This window comes from Homarus americanus, unplaced genomic scaffold (genome assembly GCF_018991925.1).
Source record: "Homarus americanus isolate GMGI-L3 unplaced genomic scaffold, GMGI_Hamer_2.0 scaffold59578, whole genome shotgun sequence".
NCBI lineage: Eukaryota > Metazoa > Arthropoda > Malacostraca > Decapoda > Nephropidae > Homarus > Homarus americanus.
In genome coordinates this window covers 3,575,622-3,600,587 of record NW_024712913.1, presented here as the reverse complement: position 1 = coordinate 3,600,587, position 24,966 = coordinate 3,575,622, and the positions used below count along the sequence as shown (strand labels likewise).

Sequence of the window (24,966 nt, the reverse complement as noted above, 5' to 3'; positions counted from 1 at the left end):
CTAGTTCCCCCATGGTCCACTAGCCCCCATGGCCCACTAGTCTCCCCATGGCCCACTCAACCCCCCCATGGTCCACTAGCTCCCCCATGGCCCACTAGTCTCCCCATGGTCCACTAGCTCCCCATTGGCCCACTAGTTCCCCCATGGCCCACTAGCCCCCATGGTCCACTAGCTCCCCCATGGTCCACTCAGCCCCCATGGTCCACTAGCCCCCCATGCCACTAGGCCCCCCATGGCCCACCAGACCCCACGGCCCACTAGTTCCCCTGTCCACTAGTCTCCCCATGGTCCACTAGCCCCCCCATGTCCACTAGTTCCCCCATGGTCCACTAGCTCCCCATGGCCCACCAGCCCCCATGGTCCACTAGCTCCCCCAAGGTCCACTAGCTCCTCCCATGCCACTAGATCCCCCCCATGGCCCACTAGCTCCCCCATGGTCCACTAGCTCCCCCTGCGTCCTCTAGTTCCCCCATGGTCCACTAGCTCCCCATGGCCCACTAGTCTCCCCATGGTCCACTAGTCTCCCCATGGCCCACTAGCCCCCCCATGGTCCACCAGCCCCCATGGTCCACTAGCTCCCCCCATGGTCCACTAGCTCCCCATGGTCCACTAGCCCCCATGGCCCACTAGCTCCCCTCCATGGTCCACTAGCTCCCCATGGTCCACTAGCTCCCCATGGTCCACTATCTCCATGGTCCACTAGCTCCCATGGTCCACTAGCTCCCCCCATGGTCCACTAGCTCCCCCATGGCTCCACTAGTTCCCCATGGCCCACTAGTTCCCCCCATGGCCCACTCATAGCTCCCCCCATGGTCCACTAGCTCCCCCCATGGTCCACTAGCCCCCCATGGTCCACTAGCTCCCCCATGGTCCACTAGTCTCCCCCATGGTCCACTAGCCCTCCATGGCCCACTAGTCCCCCCATGGCCCACTAGTTCCCCCTCCATGCCCAATTAGGCCCCCCATGGCCCACTAGTTCCCCCCATGGTCCACTGCTCCCATGGCCCACTAGTCTCCCCATGGTCCACTATTCCCCCATGGTCCACTAGCTCCCATGGTCCACTAGCTCCCTCCATGGTCCACTAGCTCCCCATGGTCCACTAGCTCCCCCATGGCCCACTAGTTCCCCCATGGTCCACTAGCCCCCCATGGTCCACTCTGTCCCCCATGGTCCAGTAGGTCTTACCCCAGAGCAACACACAGCTTCACGCTTGTTGATTACCATGATTGGCTTTCAGCGACTTGGTGGTAAGGCAGCGGTGGTGTGGTGGAGGAGGAGGAGGAGGCACTAAGTCACCTCCAGACTCTTAGAGAATCAGCCTTAACGCCTCGTCCTCGTAACAGGTCGAGTATGAGCCTATTTCAATGACTGACTTGAGGTGACGCACACAGATGACAGCAAAATGGAGTCGAGTTACCCTTATATTTTCATACAAGGGATTTTTTTTTAAAAGCCTTCCGAAACCTAACCTAACCTAACCTAACTCAACCTAACCTAACCTAACCTAACCTAACCTAACCTAACCCAACCTAACCTAACCTAACCTAACCTAACCTATCCTATCCTAACCTAACCTAACCTAGTGTTATGTAGGCCTTCATTCAGTTTATATCGTTCATTTTTTTGTTGTATTTTATAGTAAGGGTTTAAACACTGGCTCGGTACTTGCATCTTTAAAGCCGTGAAGGTCATCTAGATATATGTATGTGTGTGTGTGTGTGTGTGTGTGTGTGTGTGTGTGTGTGTGTGTGTGTGTGTGTGTGTGTGAGGGTTAAAACAAAAGGCCATTGTTTTAGTTTTCAAGGTTGACTGAGTTTGAGTGTGAAGGTAAGCAGTACAGTTAGTATAGTGATGATGATGATGATGATGATGATGATGATGATGATGATGATGATGATGATAATGGTAATAGTGATGATGATAATGATGGTGAAAGTGATGACAGTTTTATAGTCGTGTTAGAGATGGTGATTGTAGTATAAGTAAAAGCAGCGCCGATAACAATTACTTTAGAGAGAGAGAGAGAGGAGAGAGGAGAGAGAGAGAGAGAGAGAGAAGAGAGAGAGAGAGAGAGAGAGAGAGAGAAGAGAGGGGCAACGGGAGGGACTATACCCCTCCTCTCCACTTTAATAATGCGGCGGCTGCGTCTTTTACCTCACCTCTGCCACTCGTCTCAACACCTTTTGGCCACGATATTGTGACGCAGTGAGACAGAGAATATGGAACATTGCCAGAGGTATTAACAAAGGTAGTGAGAAGTGAGGAGTTTGATGGTGAGGAGGAAGGGGTTTGATGGTGAGAAGTGAGGGGTTTGATAGTGAGGGGTGAGTGGTAGGGAGGGTGAAGGCGGTGGAGAGTGTTGCTGCCCACAAAGACACGAAAAGGGAAGAATTCTGGATGAGTAAGTGAAGGGAGATAGGGAGTGGATGGTGTGTGTAGGGTGGGGGATAAGTGGAGAGAGAGGATGGAAGAGGAAGGAATAGGGTGGGAGGTGTGTGGAGGGGACTGGAAGAGGCTTGAAGGCGAGAGGTGTGGAAGATGATTATGGGTTGTCCCAGCAAAGTCTTTAACAGGAAGCCAATGTTTATACAGGTCTGGTCATCACGCTGTTGTTGGCTCTTAAGTCTGGCAGCCTGTCTTGAAGTTTTACTGTGTGTGTGTGTGTGTGTGTGTGTGTGTGTGTGTGTGTGTGTGTGTGTGTGTGTGTACATTTTCTTCCTAGCCTCACCATAAAAGTCTCATGGTGCTCCCTATTCCCTCACCATAATCTCTAGCTTGCGTCCCTGTCTTGCCTCACACACGCTCCTTCCTATCACCAATATTAACAAGATGGAAAACACTACATGTCTTCTGTTCTTTATTTCCCTGTTACTTCCCCTGGTGAGTGGCCCACTAGGAGACGCGTCACAGCTGCACCTTGAGTACCTCCCAGGTCATGAATGTTGCAAAACCCGACGTGAGACTTTACGAGCCTTGAGGATGACACCAGGAAAGAACTCGACTTGCGATTTTCATAAAGGGAAATTGGATACCCGATGGAATGTTGTGGTGGTGATGTAATGAGTCGCTGTGAATATGGTATCTCACTTCCTTGTGTTAGGTTGACTGCCTCTAGTGACCACATAGGCAATTATATCACTTAGCGGGGTGTAATAAGTACTGCAGACGCTCACCTTCTAAGACCTGTGGAAGACGCTGGTGAAATGTGGTTGTGGTGTTATGTGCCTTTATACCTCCCAAGGTGTCACCTGGCGCCCTGAACACAAATTAATTAAAAAAAATTCTTTTATACAACACCTTGTTTTGCCCCCTATGTGTGGTTTGTCTGCTGCATCACTTATTCGGGAGATTTGGGCAAGTTTTTCATTCGTCGCAGGAGGTTTTGACTACACATGGTGCGTGTGTTGTCAGTCTTGTGTGTGTCTCACCTAGTTTGTGTTATTCTTCATGTAAGATTTATGTACGTCTTTGTGCCTCCCTCACCCTGCCTCCCTCACCCTGGTAACTGCCATCCACTTTTCAGACGTTAAATGATCTCGTCCAACAAGTAATTGCTATAATGAACGAGATTCATCACGTAATGTGACCGTAAGATTTGATGAACATAATGACTTGGTTTCATTTGCTAATTACACAGATAATTCAATGAAGATCAGTTCATCAAGTTGCAAACTCACTTATTGAGTCCACAGGAGAGCGTTTGGTGAGGCTGAGAGGTATTAGGCCCGTAATGAGATTATCTGATTGTTAATGAGTTGACAAGGCATTTAATTAGGTGACCCCTAATAGCCGTGCCTGTCAGGAGTGTGTTCATTCGACAGCCACCCCAAGTAGAGATAGTTTTTTTGAGTGACTGTACAAACACTAAGTCATTTATTATGTGTTATGGTACAGCCTTGAGTTAAATTTTTTATTCATATCTATGATGGTGTACACAGAGGTGATGACTGGTGGTGTAGGTGTCAGACTGGTGTACACTGAGGTGATGACTGGTGGTGTAGGTGTCAGACTGGTGTACACTGAGGTGATGACTGGTGGTGTAGGTGTCAGACTGGTGTACACAGAGGTGATGACTGGTGGTGTAGGTGTCAGACTGGTGTACACAGAGTGAGAAGGTGAGGATGGTGTCAGACTGGTGTACACTGAGGTGATGACTAGTGGTGTAGGTGTCAGACTGGTGTACACAGAGGAGATTACAGGTGGAGGTGGGTCAGACTGGTACAGAGGTGATGACTGGTGGTGTAGGTGTCAGACTGGTGTACACAGAGGAGATAACAGGTGAAGGTGGTGTCAGACTGGTGTACACAGAGGTGATGACTGGTGGTGTAGGTATCAGACTGGTGTACGCAGAGGAGATAACTGGTGGAGGTGGTGTCAGACTGGTGTACACAGAGGTGATGACTGGTGGTGTAGGTGTCAGACTGGTGTACACAGAGGTGATGACTAGTGGTGTAGGTGTTAGACTGGTATATACAGAGGTGTTGACTGGTGGTGGTGTAAAACTGATGTACATGTACGGGGCGAGAGGTACCAGGACTTAATGTTTTCACCACAAGAAGCTTCTCCGACACAGGTAACACAACCTTGGAGTAACGTTGGCACCACTAATGAAGACACTCATAATTAATTAGCACAGGTAAAATTTAAAGTGCTCCCTTAACGCACAGGTAAAACTTAAAGTGCTTCCTTAACACTTGTCTAACTTAAGACTTATTTGTGTTTATATTACATGCTGTTCCTCCTTCCGCTAGACGACCACAAATTCATATAAATATAATTATCCAAATCTAAAAAACACAAACCTAACCTAACCTGACCTGACCTAACCTGACCTGACCTGACCTAACCTACAAAAAAAAATCCCTAACTTAGACCAGTGAAGTTTTTACTATTGATTATCGTGAAAAAAATCAGTAAAACGGATGCAAAAAGAGTGTTTTTCAGCGTGCGTGAACTGTCCCCAAAACAGCGTATAAAAGTCAACCCCGTAAAATGGAGGTTTATGGTGGCGGCGTGACCTGAGAACCCAACACTTGGTGGTGGAGGCAAAACACAGGTAACCCACACACCCACCTACGGACGCTCCTCTGATGTTCTCCTACCTCTGCCTCGACCTTATCGCCACCACCCCCCCCGTCACTTTTATCGTCCGTCGTACTGGGCTAGTGTCGGCAGGTTATTGGTAACTTTTTGCACCGAACCAAATGCGTTGGAATTTTGCGGTAACCCATATGATAGTAGGGTGTAGTGGAGTCACACCGTGCATATAGAATCAGAAGCAACAAATGTACACACACACTATGCCGGGAAAAGTATCTAGATAAAAACGGAGACACTGAAAGTTAAAATAAAATAAAAAAATCCAGGCAAGTGTGTAGTTATTTTAAACACGAATGAGACTTAATTCTAAAAAACAAACAATTATCACGCCCCTCCTAATTAAACAACTATATACGATAAGTCCATCTTCCGGGCCAAAATGTGAGAACAAATAAAAATATCTTAATTCCCAAAATTTGGACAAGAACTACTGTATAAAGACAACTATTATTTCTGTATATTACCGTATTTTATATATCATTCTTTATCCAGTGAAAACTCTATTTAACGGACTATATAGAGAGGAAATTCCGTTATATCGAGGATCCATTAGATGTGAAATCCCCATATAACGGATTAAATATAAATAAGTGCGTTATACAGAGGTTTTCACTGTATACATTAAATATTTGAGGTTTGGTTAAGTCTAATTTACTTCATTACTCAAGAGCTTTTGTTTTGGTCTGTGTATGAGGCGGGAGAGAGAGAGGCCAGGCAGCCACACAATCTCACCAACACGGCAGAAAACATCCTAACTCCTCAATTAAGTCATCAAGCTTCTGGCACGTCTTACACACACCATTAACCACGACCATGAAAGTAATAAAAGCCTTCAGTGGTCACTTTCTTGTTTCACGATACAAACTCCGTAGTACTGAAGCTTTATGTGAATCCTTAGTTTATATAATTTTTGCTGGTCAGGGGTGTCGAAAATCTATCAACAGCTGAATGTTAACGTAGTGATATGTGTTTAAAATGACGAACCAGACCATTGACATTTAGAGCCTCATTATATAGTTGTTCTTGGGGTTGATATTGTCAATATGTTAGGTCAAGTATGAACTCTGTACCTCTTCCTATCCTGGAGATGCGGAGATTCACAGGTAGACGGACATAATGTAAGCCATAGTCCCGCTTCCCTGCCGGCCTGAGTAATAACACACATATAACAGCAGATCATCTTTGAATGAGGCAGAGAGGAAGAAAATCCCCGTGAAGTTACCTGGGAATCTAGGCCCATATAAGGCTCCACGGTCAGGGTATAAGGCGACCAAAATAACCTTATTACTTGCCGTGGAGAACCTCATCCTCCCGCCTCATCCTCCCACCTCATCCTCCCCCCCCACATCACTACCAAACGAAGGGTAGCTTATACAGCCCACCCGGGACCCCTCGCCTGCCTGCTGCCTTGTGTAAGCATCGCCTCTCCACTTTCCCCCATTCAAGGTCTTTATGATCAGGGGCGTCTAGGCTGAGATGCGCGTGGAGGTCTTCTGTGTAAAGTCGCCCGAGGAGGAACTTGTGTTGGCAGGAGTTGGATTCTTGGGTAGAGGACTAGAGGTGTGTGAGTCAGTGAGTGTGTGTGTGTGTGTGTGTGTGTGTTAGGCCCTATAGTGGAAGTGTATATTCCTATATTCCTCACGCTGCTGCCAAATGTACCTACGCTATTCTCGCCCTATCGGATATCCTTAAAGTGTGGGAGGGAAACATGTACACTACATCCGTTTAAAGTGGTTATGTAAGGGTTTTAAAAGCTGGCATAGCGAAGACTTTATGCTCAAGACACCTTATAAACGTCTTTTCAGTAACCTCTCTCTCTCTCTCTCTCTCTCTCTCTCAAACACAGAGAGAGACAGTGGCATGTTGTCTTTTGCCCCGGGCACGACCCCTTAAAGAGGTTATCCAGTACTGAAACAATAAACAAAACACTGAACGAAACACTGAACGAAACACCGAAAGAAACACCGAACGAACCCCCAAACGAACCCCCGAACGAAACACCGAACAAAAATCCGAACAAAACACTCAACGGAACGAAACAATGAACGAAACAGTATCAGATGTTCAGACTCTCGAGAAGTTATAACTACCATTCATCCTTCAGACTTTACTACACTCTAAATAAATAAACTGGTTATTGATGACGGCGACTTGAATAATGAAATACAAATACTGTCACATGCATCACCCTCTACTGAGTTGTTATTGTTGTTGTAGTTGTTGTTGTTGTAGTTGTTGTTGTTGTTGTTGTTGCAATTGTTGTTGTTGTTTGAAGGTCACCATTCCTTGCAATTTTAAAAAGGTGTTATAAAAGAAGTTTTGACTGGTGGTGATGGTGGTGATGGTGATGGGCGTTGTGGTGGTGGTGGTGATGAGCGTTGTGGTGGTGGTGGTGATGATAATAGTTATGGTGATGGTGGTAATGGTGATGAGGGAGAAGTAAACACTGAACATCACCAAAATAACCACGACCAGGAGAACACAACCCATCGACGGTGTTCATCACAAATTCTGGAGGTAAACAGGTTAATTAAGTGATCAACACAGTGTACACCTGACGCTTCCCTTCCCTCTTATCTGCCCGCTTCACCTCCCTCTTCTCCACCCGCTTCACCTCCCTCTTCTCCACCCGCTTCACCTCCCTCCTCTCCACCCGCTTCACCTCCCTCCTCTCCACCCGCTTCACCTCCCTCCTCTCCACCCGCTTCACCTCCCTCTTCTCCACCCGCTTCACCTCCCTCTTCTCCACCCCGCTGCCTCCTTCCTCCTCCACCCGCCCACCTGCTCCTCTCCACCACTTTACTTCCTCCTCCTCCACCACTTCCTCCTCCTCTCCACCCTTCACCTCCCTCTTCTCCACCCTTCACCTCCGTCTTCTCCATACGCTTCACCCTACCTCTTCTCCACCCTTCACCTCCTCTCCACCCTTTGCTTCCCTCCTCTCCACCCCTTCACCTCCCCTCTTCTCCACCCTTCACCTCCGTCTTCTCCCCTTCTCCTCCTCTCCACCCTTCCTGCCTCCTTCCTCTCCACCCTTCCACCTCCCCTCTTCTCCACCGCTTCCTCTTCTCTACCCTTCACCTCGTCTTCTCCACCCTTCACCTCCCTCTTCTCCACCCCTTCACCTCCTCCTCTCGCTTTACCACTTCCCTCCTCTCACCCCTTCCTCCATCTTACCCTTACCTCCTTCCTCTCACCCACTTCACCTGCCTCCTCTCCCACTTCCCACCTTTGCCCTCCTCTCCACCCCTTCACCTCCTTCCTCTCACCCTTCCCCTCCCTTCTCCACCCGCTTCATCTCCCTCTTCTCCACCCGCTTCACCTCCCTCTTCTCCACCCACTTCCTCCTTCCTCTCCACCCACTTCGCCTCCCCTCCTCTCCACCACTTTGCTTCCTCCTCTCCACCCTTGCACCTCCATCTTCTCCACCCTTCCCCTCCCATTCTCTCCACCCACTTCACCTGCCTCTCCTCTCCACCCACTTCTTCCTCCTCTCCACCCTTCACCCCTCCCTCCTCTCCACCCTTCACCTCCCTCTTCTCCACCCCGCTTCACCTCCGTCTTCTCCACCCCTTCACCTCCTCCTCTCCACCCACTTCACCTCCCCTTCCTCTCCACCCCGCCCTCCCTCCCTCTTCTCCACCCGCTTCACCTCCCTCCTCTCCACCCGCTTCACCTCCCTCCTCTCCACCCGCTTCACCTCCCTCCTCTCCACCCGCTTCACCTCCCTCCTCTCCACCCGCTTCACCTCCCTCTTCTCCACCCGCTTCACCTCCCTCTTCTCCACCCGCTTCACCTCCATCTTCTCCACCCTACTGCTGACTACCATCTCAAAGCAACTATTGCAACACTTTACACAGTCAATATGAATTTAGTGAAAAAAACAGAAAACTTCACACAAATACACACCTTCCTGCACCTGCATCTTGCCACACGAGAGGAAGAGTTCTCACACCGGAAGTTAATTAATCCACTAATACCTGTACAGTCAAGGTGCTTTCCAGTGAGCTAGACATTGTTTCATTCTTACTGTGTCGCTTATTTACGCTTCCTTCACATACCTTGGTCTTCATATTCAAAGGAACACAACTTTTTCACAGGGATTTGGGCCGACACATCGTTAATAGGTATTCGTTTATGAAAGTAGATTCCTATCATAGTAGAACATATTATCATCACATGGCCTCTATAACTATCACTTCAGAGTTGTTTTGTTTGATGTATACGAGGCGAGATAATTAACAACCACAAAAAATGGTAATAACGAGAATGTGTTTCTTGTGCGTTCTGAGGTACAACTCCATGTACAGTGGTTGTGGTGGTGCAGGTTGTTGTGGTAGTAGGTTATACTGGTGGTGAATTTAAAGGGCGGCAGATACTGGTTGGAGGTGGACGGTGATGGCAGGTTGCCACTGGTGGAGACAGAAGGTGACGGTATAGGTGTAGGTGGGCGGTAGGTGGTGACGCTGGCCAGGTGGTGACGCTGGCCAGGTGGTGACGCTAGCCAGATGGTGACGCTGGTCAGGTGGTGACGCTGAGGGGTAGGGTAACGAAGGTATCCCGTAATGCAGGTGGCGGCGGCCTCCCTGGGTGAGGGTGTTATACTGAGGCCCTGGCACCACCTCTCTCCCTGTGTCGCCCTTCCTGCTGCTGCTGCTGATGGTGCTGGTGATGGAGCGCGGCGCCCCACGAAGCCCACCTTGCCAACACACCCACAGCGGAAAGCGAGAACTGCGGCTCACTAAAGCTTCCAGTGACGCACCAACCTTGTGACTGACGACATATATCATGTGGTACGAAAAATGAAATTAACAGAAGAACAGACTTTCTGATTTCAAGGCTGACGAGTCTCATTTGTTTTATTCATCTCCTGTTTCTCTATCTGCTTTGATGTGTATAAATGTGACAACAACTCCACCCTGCTGTACAGTAGAACATCTCACAACAATATAAGATTGTTGCTTAGAACAGTGGATAAGAGGTGTAATTATAGCCAGGACTTGAACCTTGGCAGTGGGTGCGGCCCCGCCCTACCTCTATCTGGGATACCCCATGACGTAACCTGTTGCGTCATTATCTACCACCCGTTTTCTGTTACATATATAATGGGCGACTTACTTAGCTCTAAGGCGGAAGAGGAAATATGATGACTCCTTTAAAGTCTAATTTTACTTACAACTAAAAACATTTTGTTAAGTTAAATTAATCGACAGATCGTGTACACAATCCCGCATGTAACAACACGAATACACCACAACCCCTTCAGGTAAGATATCATCCAAGAGCCGAGAGCGAGCGAGGACTGTGGTGAGGGGTGGTGGTGGTGGTGTCAGGGATACACTACAACTAAAAAACAGCATTTGCCACCATACATCACCACAGTAGACGCTCCCAGTGTTTCTTGTAGACTCAGTGAGACATACGAGGCGCAGCTGTGTTGTGGTGCTGGCAATGATGATGGCTCACCCAGTGATGATGATGATGGCCACAGTCACAGTGATGATGGGCACCCTGGATGATGATGGCCACAGTCACAGTGATGATGGCCACCCTCACAGTGATGATGGCCACCCTCAGTGATGATGATGGCCACCCTTATTGATGATGATGGTCACCCTCACAGTGATGATGGCCACCCTCAGTGATGATGATGGCCACCGTCACCCTCAGTGATGATGATGGCCACCCTCACAGTGATGATGGCCACCCTCAGTGATGATGATGGCCACCCTTATTGATGATGATGGCCACCCTCACAGTGATGATGATGGCCACCCTCACAGTGATGATGGGCACCTCAGTGATGATGTGGCTACCGTCAGTGATATGATACACTCACAGTGATGATGCCACCCCAGGATGATGACCACCCTAGATGATGATGGTCACCCTCACAGTGATGATGCACCTCAGTGATGATGATGCACCTTATTGATGATGATGTCACCCTCACAGTGATGATGCACCCTCAGTGATGATGATGCCCACTTATTGATGATGATGGTCACCCTCACAGTGATGATGGCCACCCCTGATGATGATGGCCACCCTCAGTGATGATGATGGGCCCTCAGTGATGATGATGGCCACCCTCAGTGATGATGATGGCCACCCTCAGTGATGATGATGGCACCTCACAGTGATGGCCACCCTCAGATGGCCACCCTGTGATGGCCAGGGTGGCAATATAAAACCTGTATTGTTAATGAAAGAGCCGGGACTGGTGGTGAAGCAGCGGTAGAGGAAGCAAGGAGGAGGAAGAGGAGGAGTATCAGGAAGAATAAAAGGAGGAGAAGCACTAACACGATCAGGGGAAGGACGAAGAGTAGAGAAGGTGCAGAGGGAAATGGAGGAGGAAGATAAAAATAAAGAGAAGTATGACAAGGAGGAGGAGGAGAGGAGGAGGAGGAGGAGGAGGAGGAGGAGGGAGGAGGAGGAGGAGGAGGAGGAGAGGAGGAGGAGGAAGAAGAGTAGGCGGAGGAGGAGAGTTGAGAGTCGAACAAACTATGTCACAGAATAATAAAAATTTCCCTGGTCCCACACACACACTCCCCCAAACCCCCACTTACCACACCCGCCCCCACACCGCCCACCTGATAAAATCTCAGGTACGATACAAGAATGACCTAATGACCTCAAATTGCACCTCAGCTTAAAGTCCTGTTTACAGTCAGTCAAAAAAAAAAACACTGAATGAGGTTTCAATAAAATCTAATATATAAAAACCTTCGTAAATGATGAAAAAAAGAAAAACTCAGCCTAAAAATTATTAAAATAAATTAAGGTATCGCAAGAGAACATCAGCAGCAGGTGAGAAGCGGAAGAGACTCACGTGAGGTAATGACTTCAAGGTGGCTGGCTGTGTGTAACGTCCAGGTGTGGTGTTATTAGTCTAAAGATCAATTAATATACCCCAAAGTAATTTAATATATATCTTCTACTGTTTGAGATAAAACAAAGAAATCTCTTCCATTGACTTGTAATTTTCTTTAATAATTAAGTTTTATTATTTCAGTTTACATAAGTGACAATAATTTGAATAATAAATCCTGAAGAAAATGTAAAACAAAATATGAAATCTGAATAAAAAAAACATTAATAAATAATAGCATACAAGCCTTTGGAAGATATTTTATTTTGAAATTTATTATTATCTTAATCATTACCAAAAATATATCATTTATAAAAAGGTCACCACATCACAGAGGTGTTTGGGCTGTTTATAGAAGGCGAAAGTAAATGAAATGTGGCGTGTCGATCCCGTAGAGTTTCTCGCTGGAGGCCAGGCAGCCACAAACGCACCACATTACAGTACACTCCCTCCTCACACTCCACCCAGGTACATACATACTAAGTGTAACCATAGTAAGTTCAGTTTTATTTTATTTAAGTCCCATATAATTAACACCTGCCCTTTCAACCATGCTACACCTGTCCGTTCATCCATTCTACACCTGTTGCTTCATCCATTCTACACCTGTCCCTTCATCCATGCTACACCTGTCCCTTCATCGTTCCTTCATCCATGCTACACCTGTTCCTTCATCCATGCCACACCTGTCCCTTCATCCACACACCTGTCCATTCATCCATCCTACACTTGTTCCTTCGTCCATGCTACACCTGTTCCTTCATCTATGCTACACCTGTCCCTTCATCCATCCAACACCTGTTCCTTCATCCATGCTACACCTGTCCCTTCATCCATGCTACACCTGTCCCTTCATCCATGCTACCTCCTTCATCCATCCTACACCTATCCCTTCATCCATGCTACACCTGTCCCTTCATCCATCCTACACCTGTCCCTTCATCCATGCTACACCTGTCCCTATACCTGTCCCAACACCTATGTACTGTACAACAGGATGAACCGCCCAATTACAGATAAGGTAGAGGTGGTTCGTATTGACTCTCAGGTAACTAAATTATCCACCTGGCAGTAGAGTACCAAGGCAGACAGTGGCCGAGGTTAAGTGAAGTAAGTGAAGTAAGTGAGGTAAGTGAAGTAAGGAGGAGTGAGTAAGTGAGGTAAGTGAAGTAGGGAGGTAATCGAACTCTCTCGGGGGTTAGTGGGTTGGAGAGAAGAGAGAAGAGAGAGAGAGAGAGATAAATGAATGCTCTCGTAAAGGATGACAATATCGGCCACCAGATGTACACTGAGGAATGTAATGAGAACGTCTTGTTGTGTTAACGACAGCGCTTCAGGACACATTTATGTGTGTGTGTGTGTGTGTGTGTGTGTGTGTGTGTGTGTGTGTGTGTGTGTGTGTGTGTGTGTGTGTGTGTGTGTGTGTGTGTGTGTGTGTGTGTGTGTGTGTGTGTGTCTGTCTGTCTGTCTGTCTCTCGCTGGAAGTATTGTGTGTTATCTGTCTGTCTCTGTCACATTCCTCCAAACATATATATATACTTTCTGTTTAGGTATTGAGTTTATCCCCATTTTTTTTTTGTTAATTGATCTAACACTTTGTTGTCTTCGTGTGTGTTATGTGGTATGTCTGTGTGGCGTGGGGATGTATAGGCCAATCACCATGACAAATAAATCCACCTGTGTTGTTTCTCCCGTGGTATTTAAAACCTATGACTTAATTCTTTCTTTATCTTTTATATCTGCTTTTTTTTTTTTTTTTTTTGCTTTTCTGTTTGTCATTGTCTCTCTGTCTCTTCCTCTCCATAATTCTAATATTGCCCCATAAGTAGTCGGTAACATTGAAACCATAATCCTTCAGGAGAGGTGGAGGATTTGCTCAAAAAGTTAGGTATAATCTCTCAGCTTTCCGGAGTAGTAGGGAATGTGTCGAGCGAGGTGCTAGGGTCACCTGCCACCCCCACTGAAATAACAGGTATACGAGGGGGCGGAGGAGGGGAAGGGGTGAGAGGAGAGAGGGGGGGCGGAGGGGGGGAAGGGGTGAGAGGAGAGGCGGAGGGGAGACGACCGATGGGGCATTGCACTCAACAAAATTATCTCTCTCCTTTGTGCTATTTAATACATATAAAATAGACTGTTAACTGTCACTTAATACGAACGTGATGACAAACTATGAGAATAAATTAAAACAGTCATTATACACGGTTTCGAGCTGTAACCAAGGTAACATGAGAGATTAAACAGTGTGTGTGTGTGTAAACTAGGGGTTGAAACAGTCAGCTGCTGTAAAACAATAAACAGGGGAACAGGAACGGTCTAACAACATATACGATAAATGAAACACGTTCAAGATTGAAAGTTAAATTTGTTTAAGTAGTTGAGGTGAGGTGTGTGGGGGGAGGGGTGGGGTGAGGGGTGGGGTGAGATGGGGTGAGGTGTGGGGGTGAGGGGGTGAGGTGGGGGTGAGGGAGGGGGGTGGGGTGAGGTGAGGTGGGGTGGGAGGGGGGTGTGGTGGAGGGGGGGTGGGGGTGGGGGTGGGGGGGGGTGTGGGGTGAGGGGTGAGGTGAGGTGAGGTGTGGGGGGTGGGGGTGAGGGGGTGGGGTGAGGTGGGGTGGGGGGTGGGAGGTGTGGGGTGGAGGTGGGGGTGAGGTGGAGGGGGTGAGGTGTGGGGGTGGGGGTGAGATGGGGAGGTGGGGTGAGGTGTGGGGTGAGGTGTGGGGTGAGGTGGGGGATGTGGGAGGGGGTGAGGAGGGGAGGTGGGGGGGAGGTGAGGGGGTGAGGTGAGGTGGGTGAGGTGGGTGTGGGGGGAGGTGTGGGTGAGGTGGGGTGAGGGTGGAGGTGGGGTGAGGTGAGGTGGGGGGGTGAGGGGTGAGAGGTGTGGGGGGTGAGGGGGTGAGGTGAGGTTAGGATGAACAGAAACGGAGGCACCGGAAGAAACTAACTGAAAACTGTAAAAGAGGAACCTTGAGATATTGAGAGATAGCTTCGAGCCACAGACTGTCGGAAAATATGTGAGCCATCAGTTGTGTGGCGGCTTACCTCTAGTGGTGCAGCACAGTGACAGGTGATGCTTCAACATGGCTCTCTTACCACCACTTAGGAGCAAAAAAAAACACCACCACCACTACAACAACCACAAACAACTACAATAACAATAACAATATATTAGTTAGAGTCTGAGAGTAGAGAAAATGTCTAGAAAAATAACATAGGAGTTAGTGAAGAAGGTCAATACAGGTGGAGGGAATAAAATAGTTCCAAGAGAAAACAAAGATAAAGAGAAAGGGTCGTGATAAACAGAGTGAGTGACAAGGGGTTATAGTGAGTGACGAGGGGCTATAATTGACGAGGGGCTATAGTGAGTGACGAGGGTTTATAGTGAGTGACACAAGGTTATGGCATCAACACTTACAGTCCATCTGAGCAGACCGATCCCTCACATCTTGCTGCAGGAGTGACAGTTTCTCTTGGAGTTCCTCGAGTGTCTCCTTCGCGCCCTTGAGTGTCTCGATGGTCTGCGTCAGGTTGGCCACTTCCTGTTGTTTCTCCGCCAGAGAGATCGTTAACTGGTCCACTTGTTTCTGGTATCTCTCCTCCTGCGCCGCCAACTCCTTTCTGTAGGGATACAAAATGGCGACTTAATTTATGTAGGTTTAGTTACTTATCTTAATATTATTCGCTGTCTACACTGTCTACACCCCCTCCTACCTGTCTCACCACAACTGTCTACACCCCTCCCACCTGTCTCACCACAACACTGTCTACACCCTACCTACCTGTCTCAACACTGTTCACACCCCTACCTACCCACTGTCCAACACTGTCCACACCTCCTCACCTGTCTCACCACACACCACACCCACCTGTCTCACCCACAACACTGTCTACACCCCTACCTACCTGTCTCACCACAACACTGTTCACACCCCACCCTACCTGGTTCCACCACAACACTGTCTACACCCCTACCTACCTGTCTAACCACAACACTGTTCATACCCCCCTCCCACCTGTCCCACCACAACACTGTCTACACCCTCCTACCTGTCTCACCACAACACTGTTCACACCCCCTCCTACCTGTCTCCACCACAAACTGTCTACACCCCTAACTACCACTAAACACTATACTTTTATTTCAGGCTTCAATGTTTTTCCTTATTATTATTATTATTATTATTATTATTATTATTATTATTATTATTATTATTATTATTATTACTACTATTATTATTATTATTATTAGTATTAGTATTATTATTATTAAATGTACAGCTAAAGTAAAGTCAACCATTTGACCTTAGTGTACAGTGAACCATAATACCGTAACTTATACCACTACAAAATCATATATTGTAGGAATTATAACGATACATATAATCTTAATAATTATATCCAACACCAGAGGAAAATTATATATAACCCTGTCTAATATGGCTAGTTCAACCAGACATAAGAACTCTCCTCTGTCTATAAAATAAAAGTCTTCGTCGCTCCAGAATACAACAACATAGGATGTAAATATTTTCTCACGTATTACAAATGGTTCTGAGTTAAATTATACATTCCCTGATATATAAACTGAGTCTAACGTTCATATAAGATTCGTTGCACTGGAACTACAGAAACTGTTATTATATTCATTATAAAGATCAATTCCTTATATAATAACTCCCCCGTTGCTCTGGATGATACGCGAGATCTGGAGTTGGAAGGACCTGGAAAACTCAGCTTCTCCTCTTAAGACCAGGTGGTAACGTCTCACACACCCACCCTAACGTAAACACAAGACTGTATCTCTGACAACACACTACTCTTTCCCTGTCACTCTCCCCTTGTTATCATTCTCTCTCTCATTCCTCATTTTCATTACATGTTTTGTCCACTTCTCTTATTAATCTTTTGGTTATAATTTACGATGTTGGTCCTTCAGTGCCTGAGTGTTATAAATGTCTAGTTATTTAAGATGTTACAGTGAGGCTCTCGTTAACCAGGCACACACATGTGGCCCTCTCAATGCCTCTACTGGGTTCTTCATGGCCTGGGAGTGCCACTGATGTCATAAAAAATCCTCAATTAGTTTTCTTTCCTATACTTATTATATCACTATGACAAATGAGAATAAAGTCAACAGTAAAGACACCTGTGAATTAATTCCAGTTGAGTCCTGTATAGAGTTAGTGAAGTGTGTAGGAGGTACCACCTGGACACTGTTATATATGGACCATTTGAGGAAGGGAACTGGATTTCATGTAAACATTATAACAAGAGTCAAATATGTGACGTGACCAGTATATGCGATCGTCAACACACACACACACACACACACACACACACACACACACACACACACACACACACACACACACACACACACACACACACACCTTGCACAATAAGCACATGTGTACAGGACATAGCACGACAACAGTCAAATTTATCCAATATTAATGTTTCCTATTCCATCAGTTATGAAGTGGTGTTATAACTATCTGATGACCGTCAAAATTTACACACCGAGCCCCATCACTTACCACACCACCCACCACCCACCACCCACCACACCACCCACTACACCACTGTCAAAGCAACAACTTCCACCACACCACCGCCAGGGTAACAAACTCTACCACACCACCGTCAGAGCAACAACCTCTACCACACAAGTACTCCAGTTTCCAGTACCACACAATATTATATCTGCATTGTGGTAAGCGAGTGAACCTTCCCGCCCTGTTCCAGTTCTTTTATCAAACGTTATGTGAATATAATGTCCAAGCTTTAAATAAACAGGTGGGTGTGAAATTGCTATTATATTGACAAACAAAATAAACTCTCAATAACTTTAATCCTACGACGCTTAGCTAGAAAGTTTGGAGATGGGAAGGGAATTGATAACAGTGTACAACAAAAGCTGAACTTCACAGGAATAATTGATAACACTTGTAACGTTGTCGATATTGCAAGTCCTGAGAACTACTGACGTCATGTTACTCGTGAGGTATTGTGGGAGGGACTCGGACGCCTGGTCAGTGGGCGATGGTGAGTGGACGCCTGGTGAGTGGACGCCTGGTCAGTGGGCGATGGTGAGTGGGCGATGGTGAGTGGACGCAAAGTGTTAGAGGACTCAGTGAAGACGCAACATATAAGTCAAGAGGTAAGACTGCTTCACTAACTAATACACGAATTCGTAAGAAAAAACTTGGACCTAACACAAAATATTTATACTTTGATGTCTTAAATATTGACACAAAATGTTTAACCTAATTGCATTTGATAATATGTTAATGAAGTATATTTATGGTTAGGTTAGGTTAGGTTAGGTTATCCTTACTAAATGCAGCTCCGAGTCATCCCTAACATTACACAAAACGATAACATTACAGGTGTAAAATAATTATATCTAATAATCGCATTGTAATAGTTAAGATATCAATTATTACCTAACTTAAATGACCTCAAAGGATAAATAATTAACATACATAATTGTCTGTACTGGTTCACCTATTCAGATATACAAGACCAATATACCTGACTCATTAGTATCTATACATTATTCATGCTTAATTATACACAGCTCTCATAATATCGCTATCAATTTATCGCGTGTAACATAACCTTGAGTCATATAATTGTGTAACAAATTATAGACCGAAAGTATTAATTTATGATAAAAAACCAAGAGTGAGGTTAGGTTAGGCTAGGTTAGGTTAGGTTAGGTTAGGTTAGGTTAGGTTAGGTTAGATACATAGTGGAGTGAAAACGTTTACGGCCTTAAACAAACACTATGTTATAAGAGTGGGAGTCGAGGCTATAAATAACTCATTAATTACAGGGTATTATTATTAATTGGTAACACTGTCCCATCAGTTGTCAAAGCAGCGGCATATATTCAGAGAAAAAAATGATTGAAAACACGTTGGTCATATTGTAAGCATTGTAACCTGGATGTTTTATGGACTATTTACAGCTTTTATCATTTACCTCATTATTCATCTATTTATTAATTGGTCAAGCTTTTATTATATCTATGTGAATCTGTACAACTGTGCCTCCTTGAGCAGAATGGATTGGGATTAATATTAAAATGAATAGTAGATAACATTACCAAACTTCACCACAATATTCCTGGTGTAGAGGATGATGTGCGTGTGAGTGTGTTCAATACTTTACCTGATGCGGTCGAGTTCTTCCTGCTGGAGTCGTGTTTCTTCGTCCTGTAGGTCTGTCTGGCACTGCTGCGAGACGGAACGAATCGCTTGCGTCTGTAACTGAACCGATCTTCTCCTTACGTTCTTGCTGGTCAGGTTGGTGCTGTCTTTCTCAGTGTTTTCTGGAGGATTTCTCTTGGCAGTCTCCTCGCTTCCTGCTGTGTTCTCGTCGTGGGGGTTGTTTTGTCGTAACCTAACTGAGCAATCGTTCGTTACCTGAGCTTCAGCTGAGTTACCACTGATGTGTATTATATCTTTGGTGTTGTCAACGTCTTTTGTATTACAGTCATCCATTTCAGTCTTGGTGTTCGTCTCGCTTTCCTTGTTAGTTTCCTTGTTATCTATTTCCTTGTTCGCAGTATTGTTGTCCTCCAATTGAAGAGAACTTGACCTAACGTTGTCCCCATTTTCTTCCTTTCTACTTCTCGTTGACTTAATGACACCCATTACTCTCTCACTTGGCCTTGACCTCGTAACATCCGGCCTGAGAATATCTTCTCTCTCCGCCCGCAGGCTGCCCGAGCTCCTCCTCTTGGTGGACAAGGATCTCCTCCTAGGAGGTCTGTGAACACCAGCAGCATCATCTTCCACAGGTCTGCGCGGTGTCCCACATGTGTCTGCGTCTCGCGTGTGTCGTGAGGTGTCAGGAACTCTGGATGATGACTGGGCTCGTCGTCTAGGTTCTGAGTCCCTCTCTGCAGACACTGGTTTGGTGTCGATGTCCCTGGCTCGCCTGATCTCACTTATTGTCGCTGATCTTGTCATCCTCCGCTCAGCTCCTCGTGACTTGGATCTTTGGCGAGGCGGAGCGGTTACTTTGGACAGTGCTGAGGTAGCAGGTAAGTGGTTCTCCTCGTCATTTCCAGCAATGTCTGGGCTCGATTTTTCCTGAATTCCACGCGTTCTACTTCCTTTGCTCACTGACCTCGTCATGTGGTGGTCTGACGAGTCTGTGACATGGTCCGCGTCATAGCCGGTAGAACTCTGGTCACTGGTCTCGTCGACATTTGTGGCGCCTTGTTTGCCAGCTGAAGATTTCGATACTCGTGATCTACTACGAGTGCTGCTCCTACGCCACGGCGCAAGATCTTCCTCTTTTTTATCATCGCTGTTTGTTTTGGAAGCCTTGGCCGCCTCTTCACAGTGCGTCTCTTCTCCACGACTTCGGTGTCGTCGTATGGATGACGATGACCGACGACGAACTCTTTCCCGCACTCCATCTTTTGTTTCGCTGTTTTCACTCTTACCCTCAGGACCTTCGGATGCTAATCGCCTTCTAGTAAGCAGTTCAGAGGACTTCTCTCTCCTGAGCTCTCTGGAAGTTGATACTGACCTCGGTCTCTCCTTGTAGTGTACCTTTTCTTTACGGCTCCTCTTCCCTTCCTCTTCTTTAAGAATTTCAACGGAGACTCTTTTCTCCGTCTCTTCACCATTGGTTAGAGAGCAACGACGAAGTGGAATCCGGAACACAACATGAGTGGCTACTTCAGAACCGCCAGATGACGCTGAAGACTTTAAACTGTCACTGGACTGTACAAACTTATTCCCTCGCGCCTCATCTGTCTCCATCACATTATCTCTTGTTTTGCCAACATCAGTTTTCTTTATCCCAAGTTCCGTGACTGCTGCCAGTGATGCAACAATTGGCTGGTTGGGTGGCGAGGAAGACACCGCGACTTTCTCGCTATCTCCTCCACACACTTTACCACAACCGAGGGAGGAACCATCCTTTACAGGCGACTGTGAGGAAGATCTTTGTGAGGACACCACACCATATTGTGGTGTCCGAGGTCGAGCATTTTTTAAGTTCCCCGTAAGGATTTCTCCCCCCGTTTGCTCCTTCGACGGCGACCTATCGTGGTTTTCGTCTTTCTTTTCATTTTTATATGAAATATCTTTGCCTTTGTTATATTCCAAGGTGTTATTATCCAGTTTTCCTGAAGCATCACGAACAGGTCCGTTATGGCAGGTACCTGCAGTAGTCGACACATTCACTTGGGGATTGACTGAAGACTCAATGGTTGCTGCTGAACACTGTAAGAGCTTTTCTTCATTGACTGGCGTTAGTGAAGAGGATCTCTTATGAGATACGACACCGTGATGTTGGCCACCTGACGACACTTCTGGGACTGAATGTCGAGCTGAAAAATTGATGACCCCGCTGCTGGCCGACTCCTTACTCTCTCTGCCAGGCGATAATGGATGGGACGACTTTGATCCAACAGTCCCTTTGGCTTTGCGATTTTTCTCCAAAGTATCAGTTGAAGATGTTTGTCCTTCGCTGTCATTTTCTGGTATCGACTCCAGGGAATGCATGGACGATATGGAATGCCGAGATTTACCAGCCGTAGGAGACACGCTTCTAGGGGTCAGTTTGCCGCCCGTCTCTGGTTTTACTTCACTGGACAAATTACCCTTTGGTGGTGGCGACGGTGACGAACTTAATCTTGGCTTAACTGTCGCTAAAGGTAGCGGGGCTTTGGTTTTGACTATTATCAATGGAGGCGATACTATAGGTTCAGGGACTATTGGGGGAGGAGGAGGAGATCTCTGTTTTACTTCAGCATCGGTTACATGAGGTGAAGGGAGATCACTCGACACTCCTGAGTCACTCGGACACACTTGGTCCTGGGGGAGATGTCTGGCGGTGTCCGGGGAAGACGGTGGAGTTTTGAGCTTGTCACCGTCAATAAAGGGGATGACAGTATCGGTTGATGATGGTGACGGTGAAGGAGACGGGTTGACGGGTGACCGTGAGCCAGCTCGACGAGAGACAACTGCTGGGTTGGTTTTGATATTTGTCCGCACTGCTTTACGTCCGGGCGTCGGGGATGAGGTTAGTCTGCCACCAGTGCCCATGCGAGGCCCCGGGGGTGTGCGGCGCCCGGAGGGGGATATGGGTCTGGCAGATAAGCTGGAGAGACTTGAGGTTGAGCTGGAAGGAGTTGAGAGCATTGAGGCCCGGCCGTCAGGAGAGGTGGGTCGTGAAGGTGGCCCCGTGACAATCGGGTAGGGTGGGACAGCCTGAGCAGACGGCAGTCCAGGCGACGATGGCGGTGTCGCCAGACCTGGAGAAGGCGTATAGCGGCTGTCATCCTTCTCAACAGCCGTAACATCTGGTGACAGTACGTGAGTAAACCCAGAGACAGCGTGAGGCGAGCTAGCAAGGGGTCCTCGGGGTGCCACCATCCTGGGGTTAAGGGGCGGCTTCATCACTAGTGGCGTGGCACCACCAGACACTCGTTCACTTTTGGTCAGGAGTATGTCGGGTTTTGTCCTGCTCGTCGCTTTACTTTCTTCTCTCCCACTCCGCAAGTACCGCTTATCTCCATCTTTCACGGTCACAGAGGTATCTTGTTTCGCCGCCGCACCCCACGAACCATCTTGGCCATATTTTTTTATTTCATGACAGTCGTACTTAAAACGTGAGCCTCGTTCACTGTGTGTTGATGGTTTAAGGTCGGGTGACGGCTTCTCATCCTTGACACGGCCGCCCTGACACAGGTCTGGTGGCGGGACCGGAGAGGAGGGGCGGGCCACACCCTCGCTACTGCTACTGCTGCTGTGTATCGGTGGTGTGGAGTCCTCCCCCTCTGTCCCGTTATTGTGGCACAGTGGGTCTTCATGTCCACTGTCTGGCCACTCCCCGGAGCCACGCGCCCCAAGGGTCCTGCTCTTCTTGGCTGCTACAGGTGGTTCTTCGTTCGCCTCCTTGATTCTCTCAATGGATTTACTCTTTCTGAAGATCGATTTTGAAGGTTTATCTTCCTTACCCTTACGGATGGTGACCTTCACGTCCTTGTCTTCCTTGTTCACCTTGTCCTTCTTCTTATCTTTAGCTGAGTCACTGTTTTTATCCTTCGTAACGACTTTGTCTTTATTTTTGTTCTTAAAAAATCCGAACATAATGTGGAGGCGAGGCCGTGGTGGAGGTGCAAGGCCAGCACGAGTCCCAAGCCACACTATCCTGTGTAGGATGTGTCCACGGCCTTATTACATAACCTGCAAGAACACCTTCACTCTTTATTGTCCTGTTGGCACACACACACACACACACACACACACACACACACACACACACACACACACACACACACACACTAAAAATTCCTACCCGCTATCAATACATAACACGTTCATCCCACCACTGCTCACCACTGGCGGTCAACGAGCAGCAAAGACTAACGTGAATATCATCCAAGAATTTTAAGTGTTTTATGCATCTGACAGTCAAGGACGTATAGACATCAGGTGTCAGATCTCAGGTTAACCACTGAGTCAGCGCTACAATGTGAGTGTTGATATAATGTACAAAACACTGCCAGGTACTATAGACACCCCCGTGGATGTTAGTTAATTTGTTCTAAGGTAATATAGGAATGTAACACTGTCAGTTATTGTGAGTGTGTGTCAAAGAGAGAGCTTGCATGCATATCTATGTGACTATGTATGTATATATATATATATATATGCGTGTATGTGCAGGTGCATGCATGCTTACGTGCGTGCCTGTGTGTGTGTGTGTGTGTGTGTGTGTTTATTTTAAGGACTATACACATGACACTGCTAGCCAAGAACTTCGGGTGATGATTGAAGCAAATGTCCTTATGGTGGTGTAGGTCGCCTTCCACCCACATACACCACCCACCTGCACCACTCATCTCCCTCCACCTGCAATCACCACCCGCCTTCCTTACCCACATACACCACCCACCAACACCCCCCCCCCCTCGCCCACATACACCCAGCAAAAAAAGTATCGTGACCCTTGCTGTATTTTATTTTCTGGAACACAGGATGAAATATTATGACAAACACTAAGTATGATGATCAACTGGTATGTCTATATTCTCCTTACCAGATACTTATGTAAGAGTTACGAATCATTTAACGAGTCTCCTTGTATGTTTTGTTTCTGTGTCTGTCTTCCATATATCAATTTGGTTTCGATTACATACGAGTCGAATCCATAATGAACCCCACGAACCAAGACAATGATTCATGTTTCGATATTATCTAACTCGTTAAAGGGTAGAGAAGAAATACCACATGTTCTTTAATTACTTCAGTCACCCTCTTTTACTACATGTTGGTTTTCTCTTAAATACATCTTCCTGTCTGTGGGATATGGCAACTGTACTGTTAAGGTGTTAAACAATCCTTTCCTACTATATACCACCAATAACAACCTAACTATTCAATAAAACACTACAGACCAATTCACTGTTTACCTCAAAGCAAATGTTAGAATTGGTCATATTTCATTAGTCTCAATCACGTGATATTTGGTCAGTGTAGTCAGAGGCACCAATCCCTCACATACACCTGTGTCTGTATTCACCTCTCCTGATTTCTATCTGACTCAAGGGTCGCGATACCTATTTTTGATGGGTGTAAATGCTTGATGTTGCCAAGAGTGTTGAAGGAATTTTGTCCCCAGCTGTACATCTCCGTTACTGGGGGCTGATAACCACGGAAGGTCAGCCCCAACTCCGCTCTTCCTTAACCCTGCGGCAGCCCCACCAACGTACTGTCTCAACCATATCCCAACATTGTGCCAGCCCCATCCCAGCACTACCCCATCCCAACACCTCCCCAGCCCCATTTCCCCCTCAAACCCGTACCCAGCCTCTCCCTAGTCTAGTCTTAGCCCTACCTCAAACTTGCTCCGATTCTGTCTCAGCCCCGCCCCTCCCTAGCCCTGCCCCCTCCAGTAACCCTGCCCCAGTCCCGCCCCCGCGTGACGTCGCAGGTCCACGTGCCTCATCTCTGGCCAGCTGAGCCTT

The 24,966-nt window shown here is 47.0% G+C and overlaps 1 protein-coding gene across 3 annotated transcripts in view; it reads right to left on the bottom strand.

The window, feature by feature from the left end:
* Nucleotides 1-24,966, bottom strand: part of LOC121864501 (titin homolog) — a 48,717-nt gene that overhangs the window by 14,418 nt on the left and 9,333 nt on the right. For all 3 annotated transcript variants that reach the window (XM_042363547.1, XM_042363557.1, XM_042363566.1), the window contains exons 2-3: nt 19,143-23,182; nt 15,382-15,584 (exon numbers count right to left, since the gene is read on the bottom strand). In XM_042363547.1, coding sequence (XP_042219481.1) covers nt 15,382-15,584; nt 19,143-23,086 — 4,147 coding nt within the window. In that variant the 5' untranslated portion in view covers nt 23,087-23,182. The remainder of the gene's footprint in view (nt 1-15,381; nt 15,585-19,142; nt 23,183-24,966) is intronic.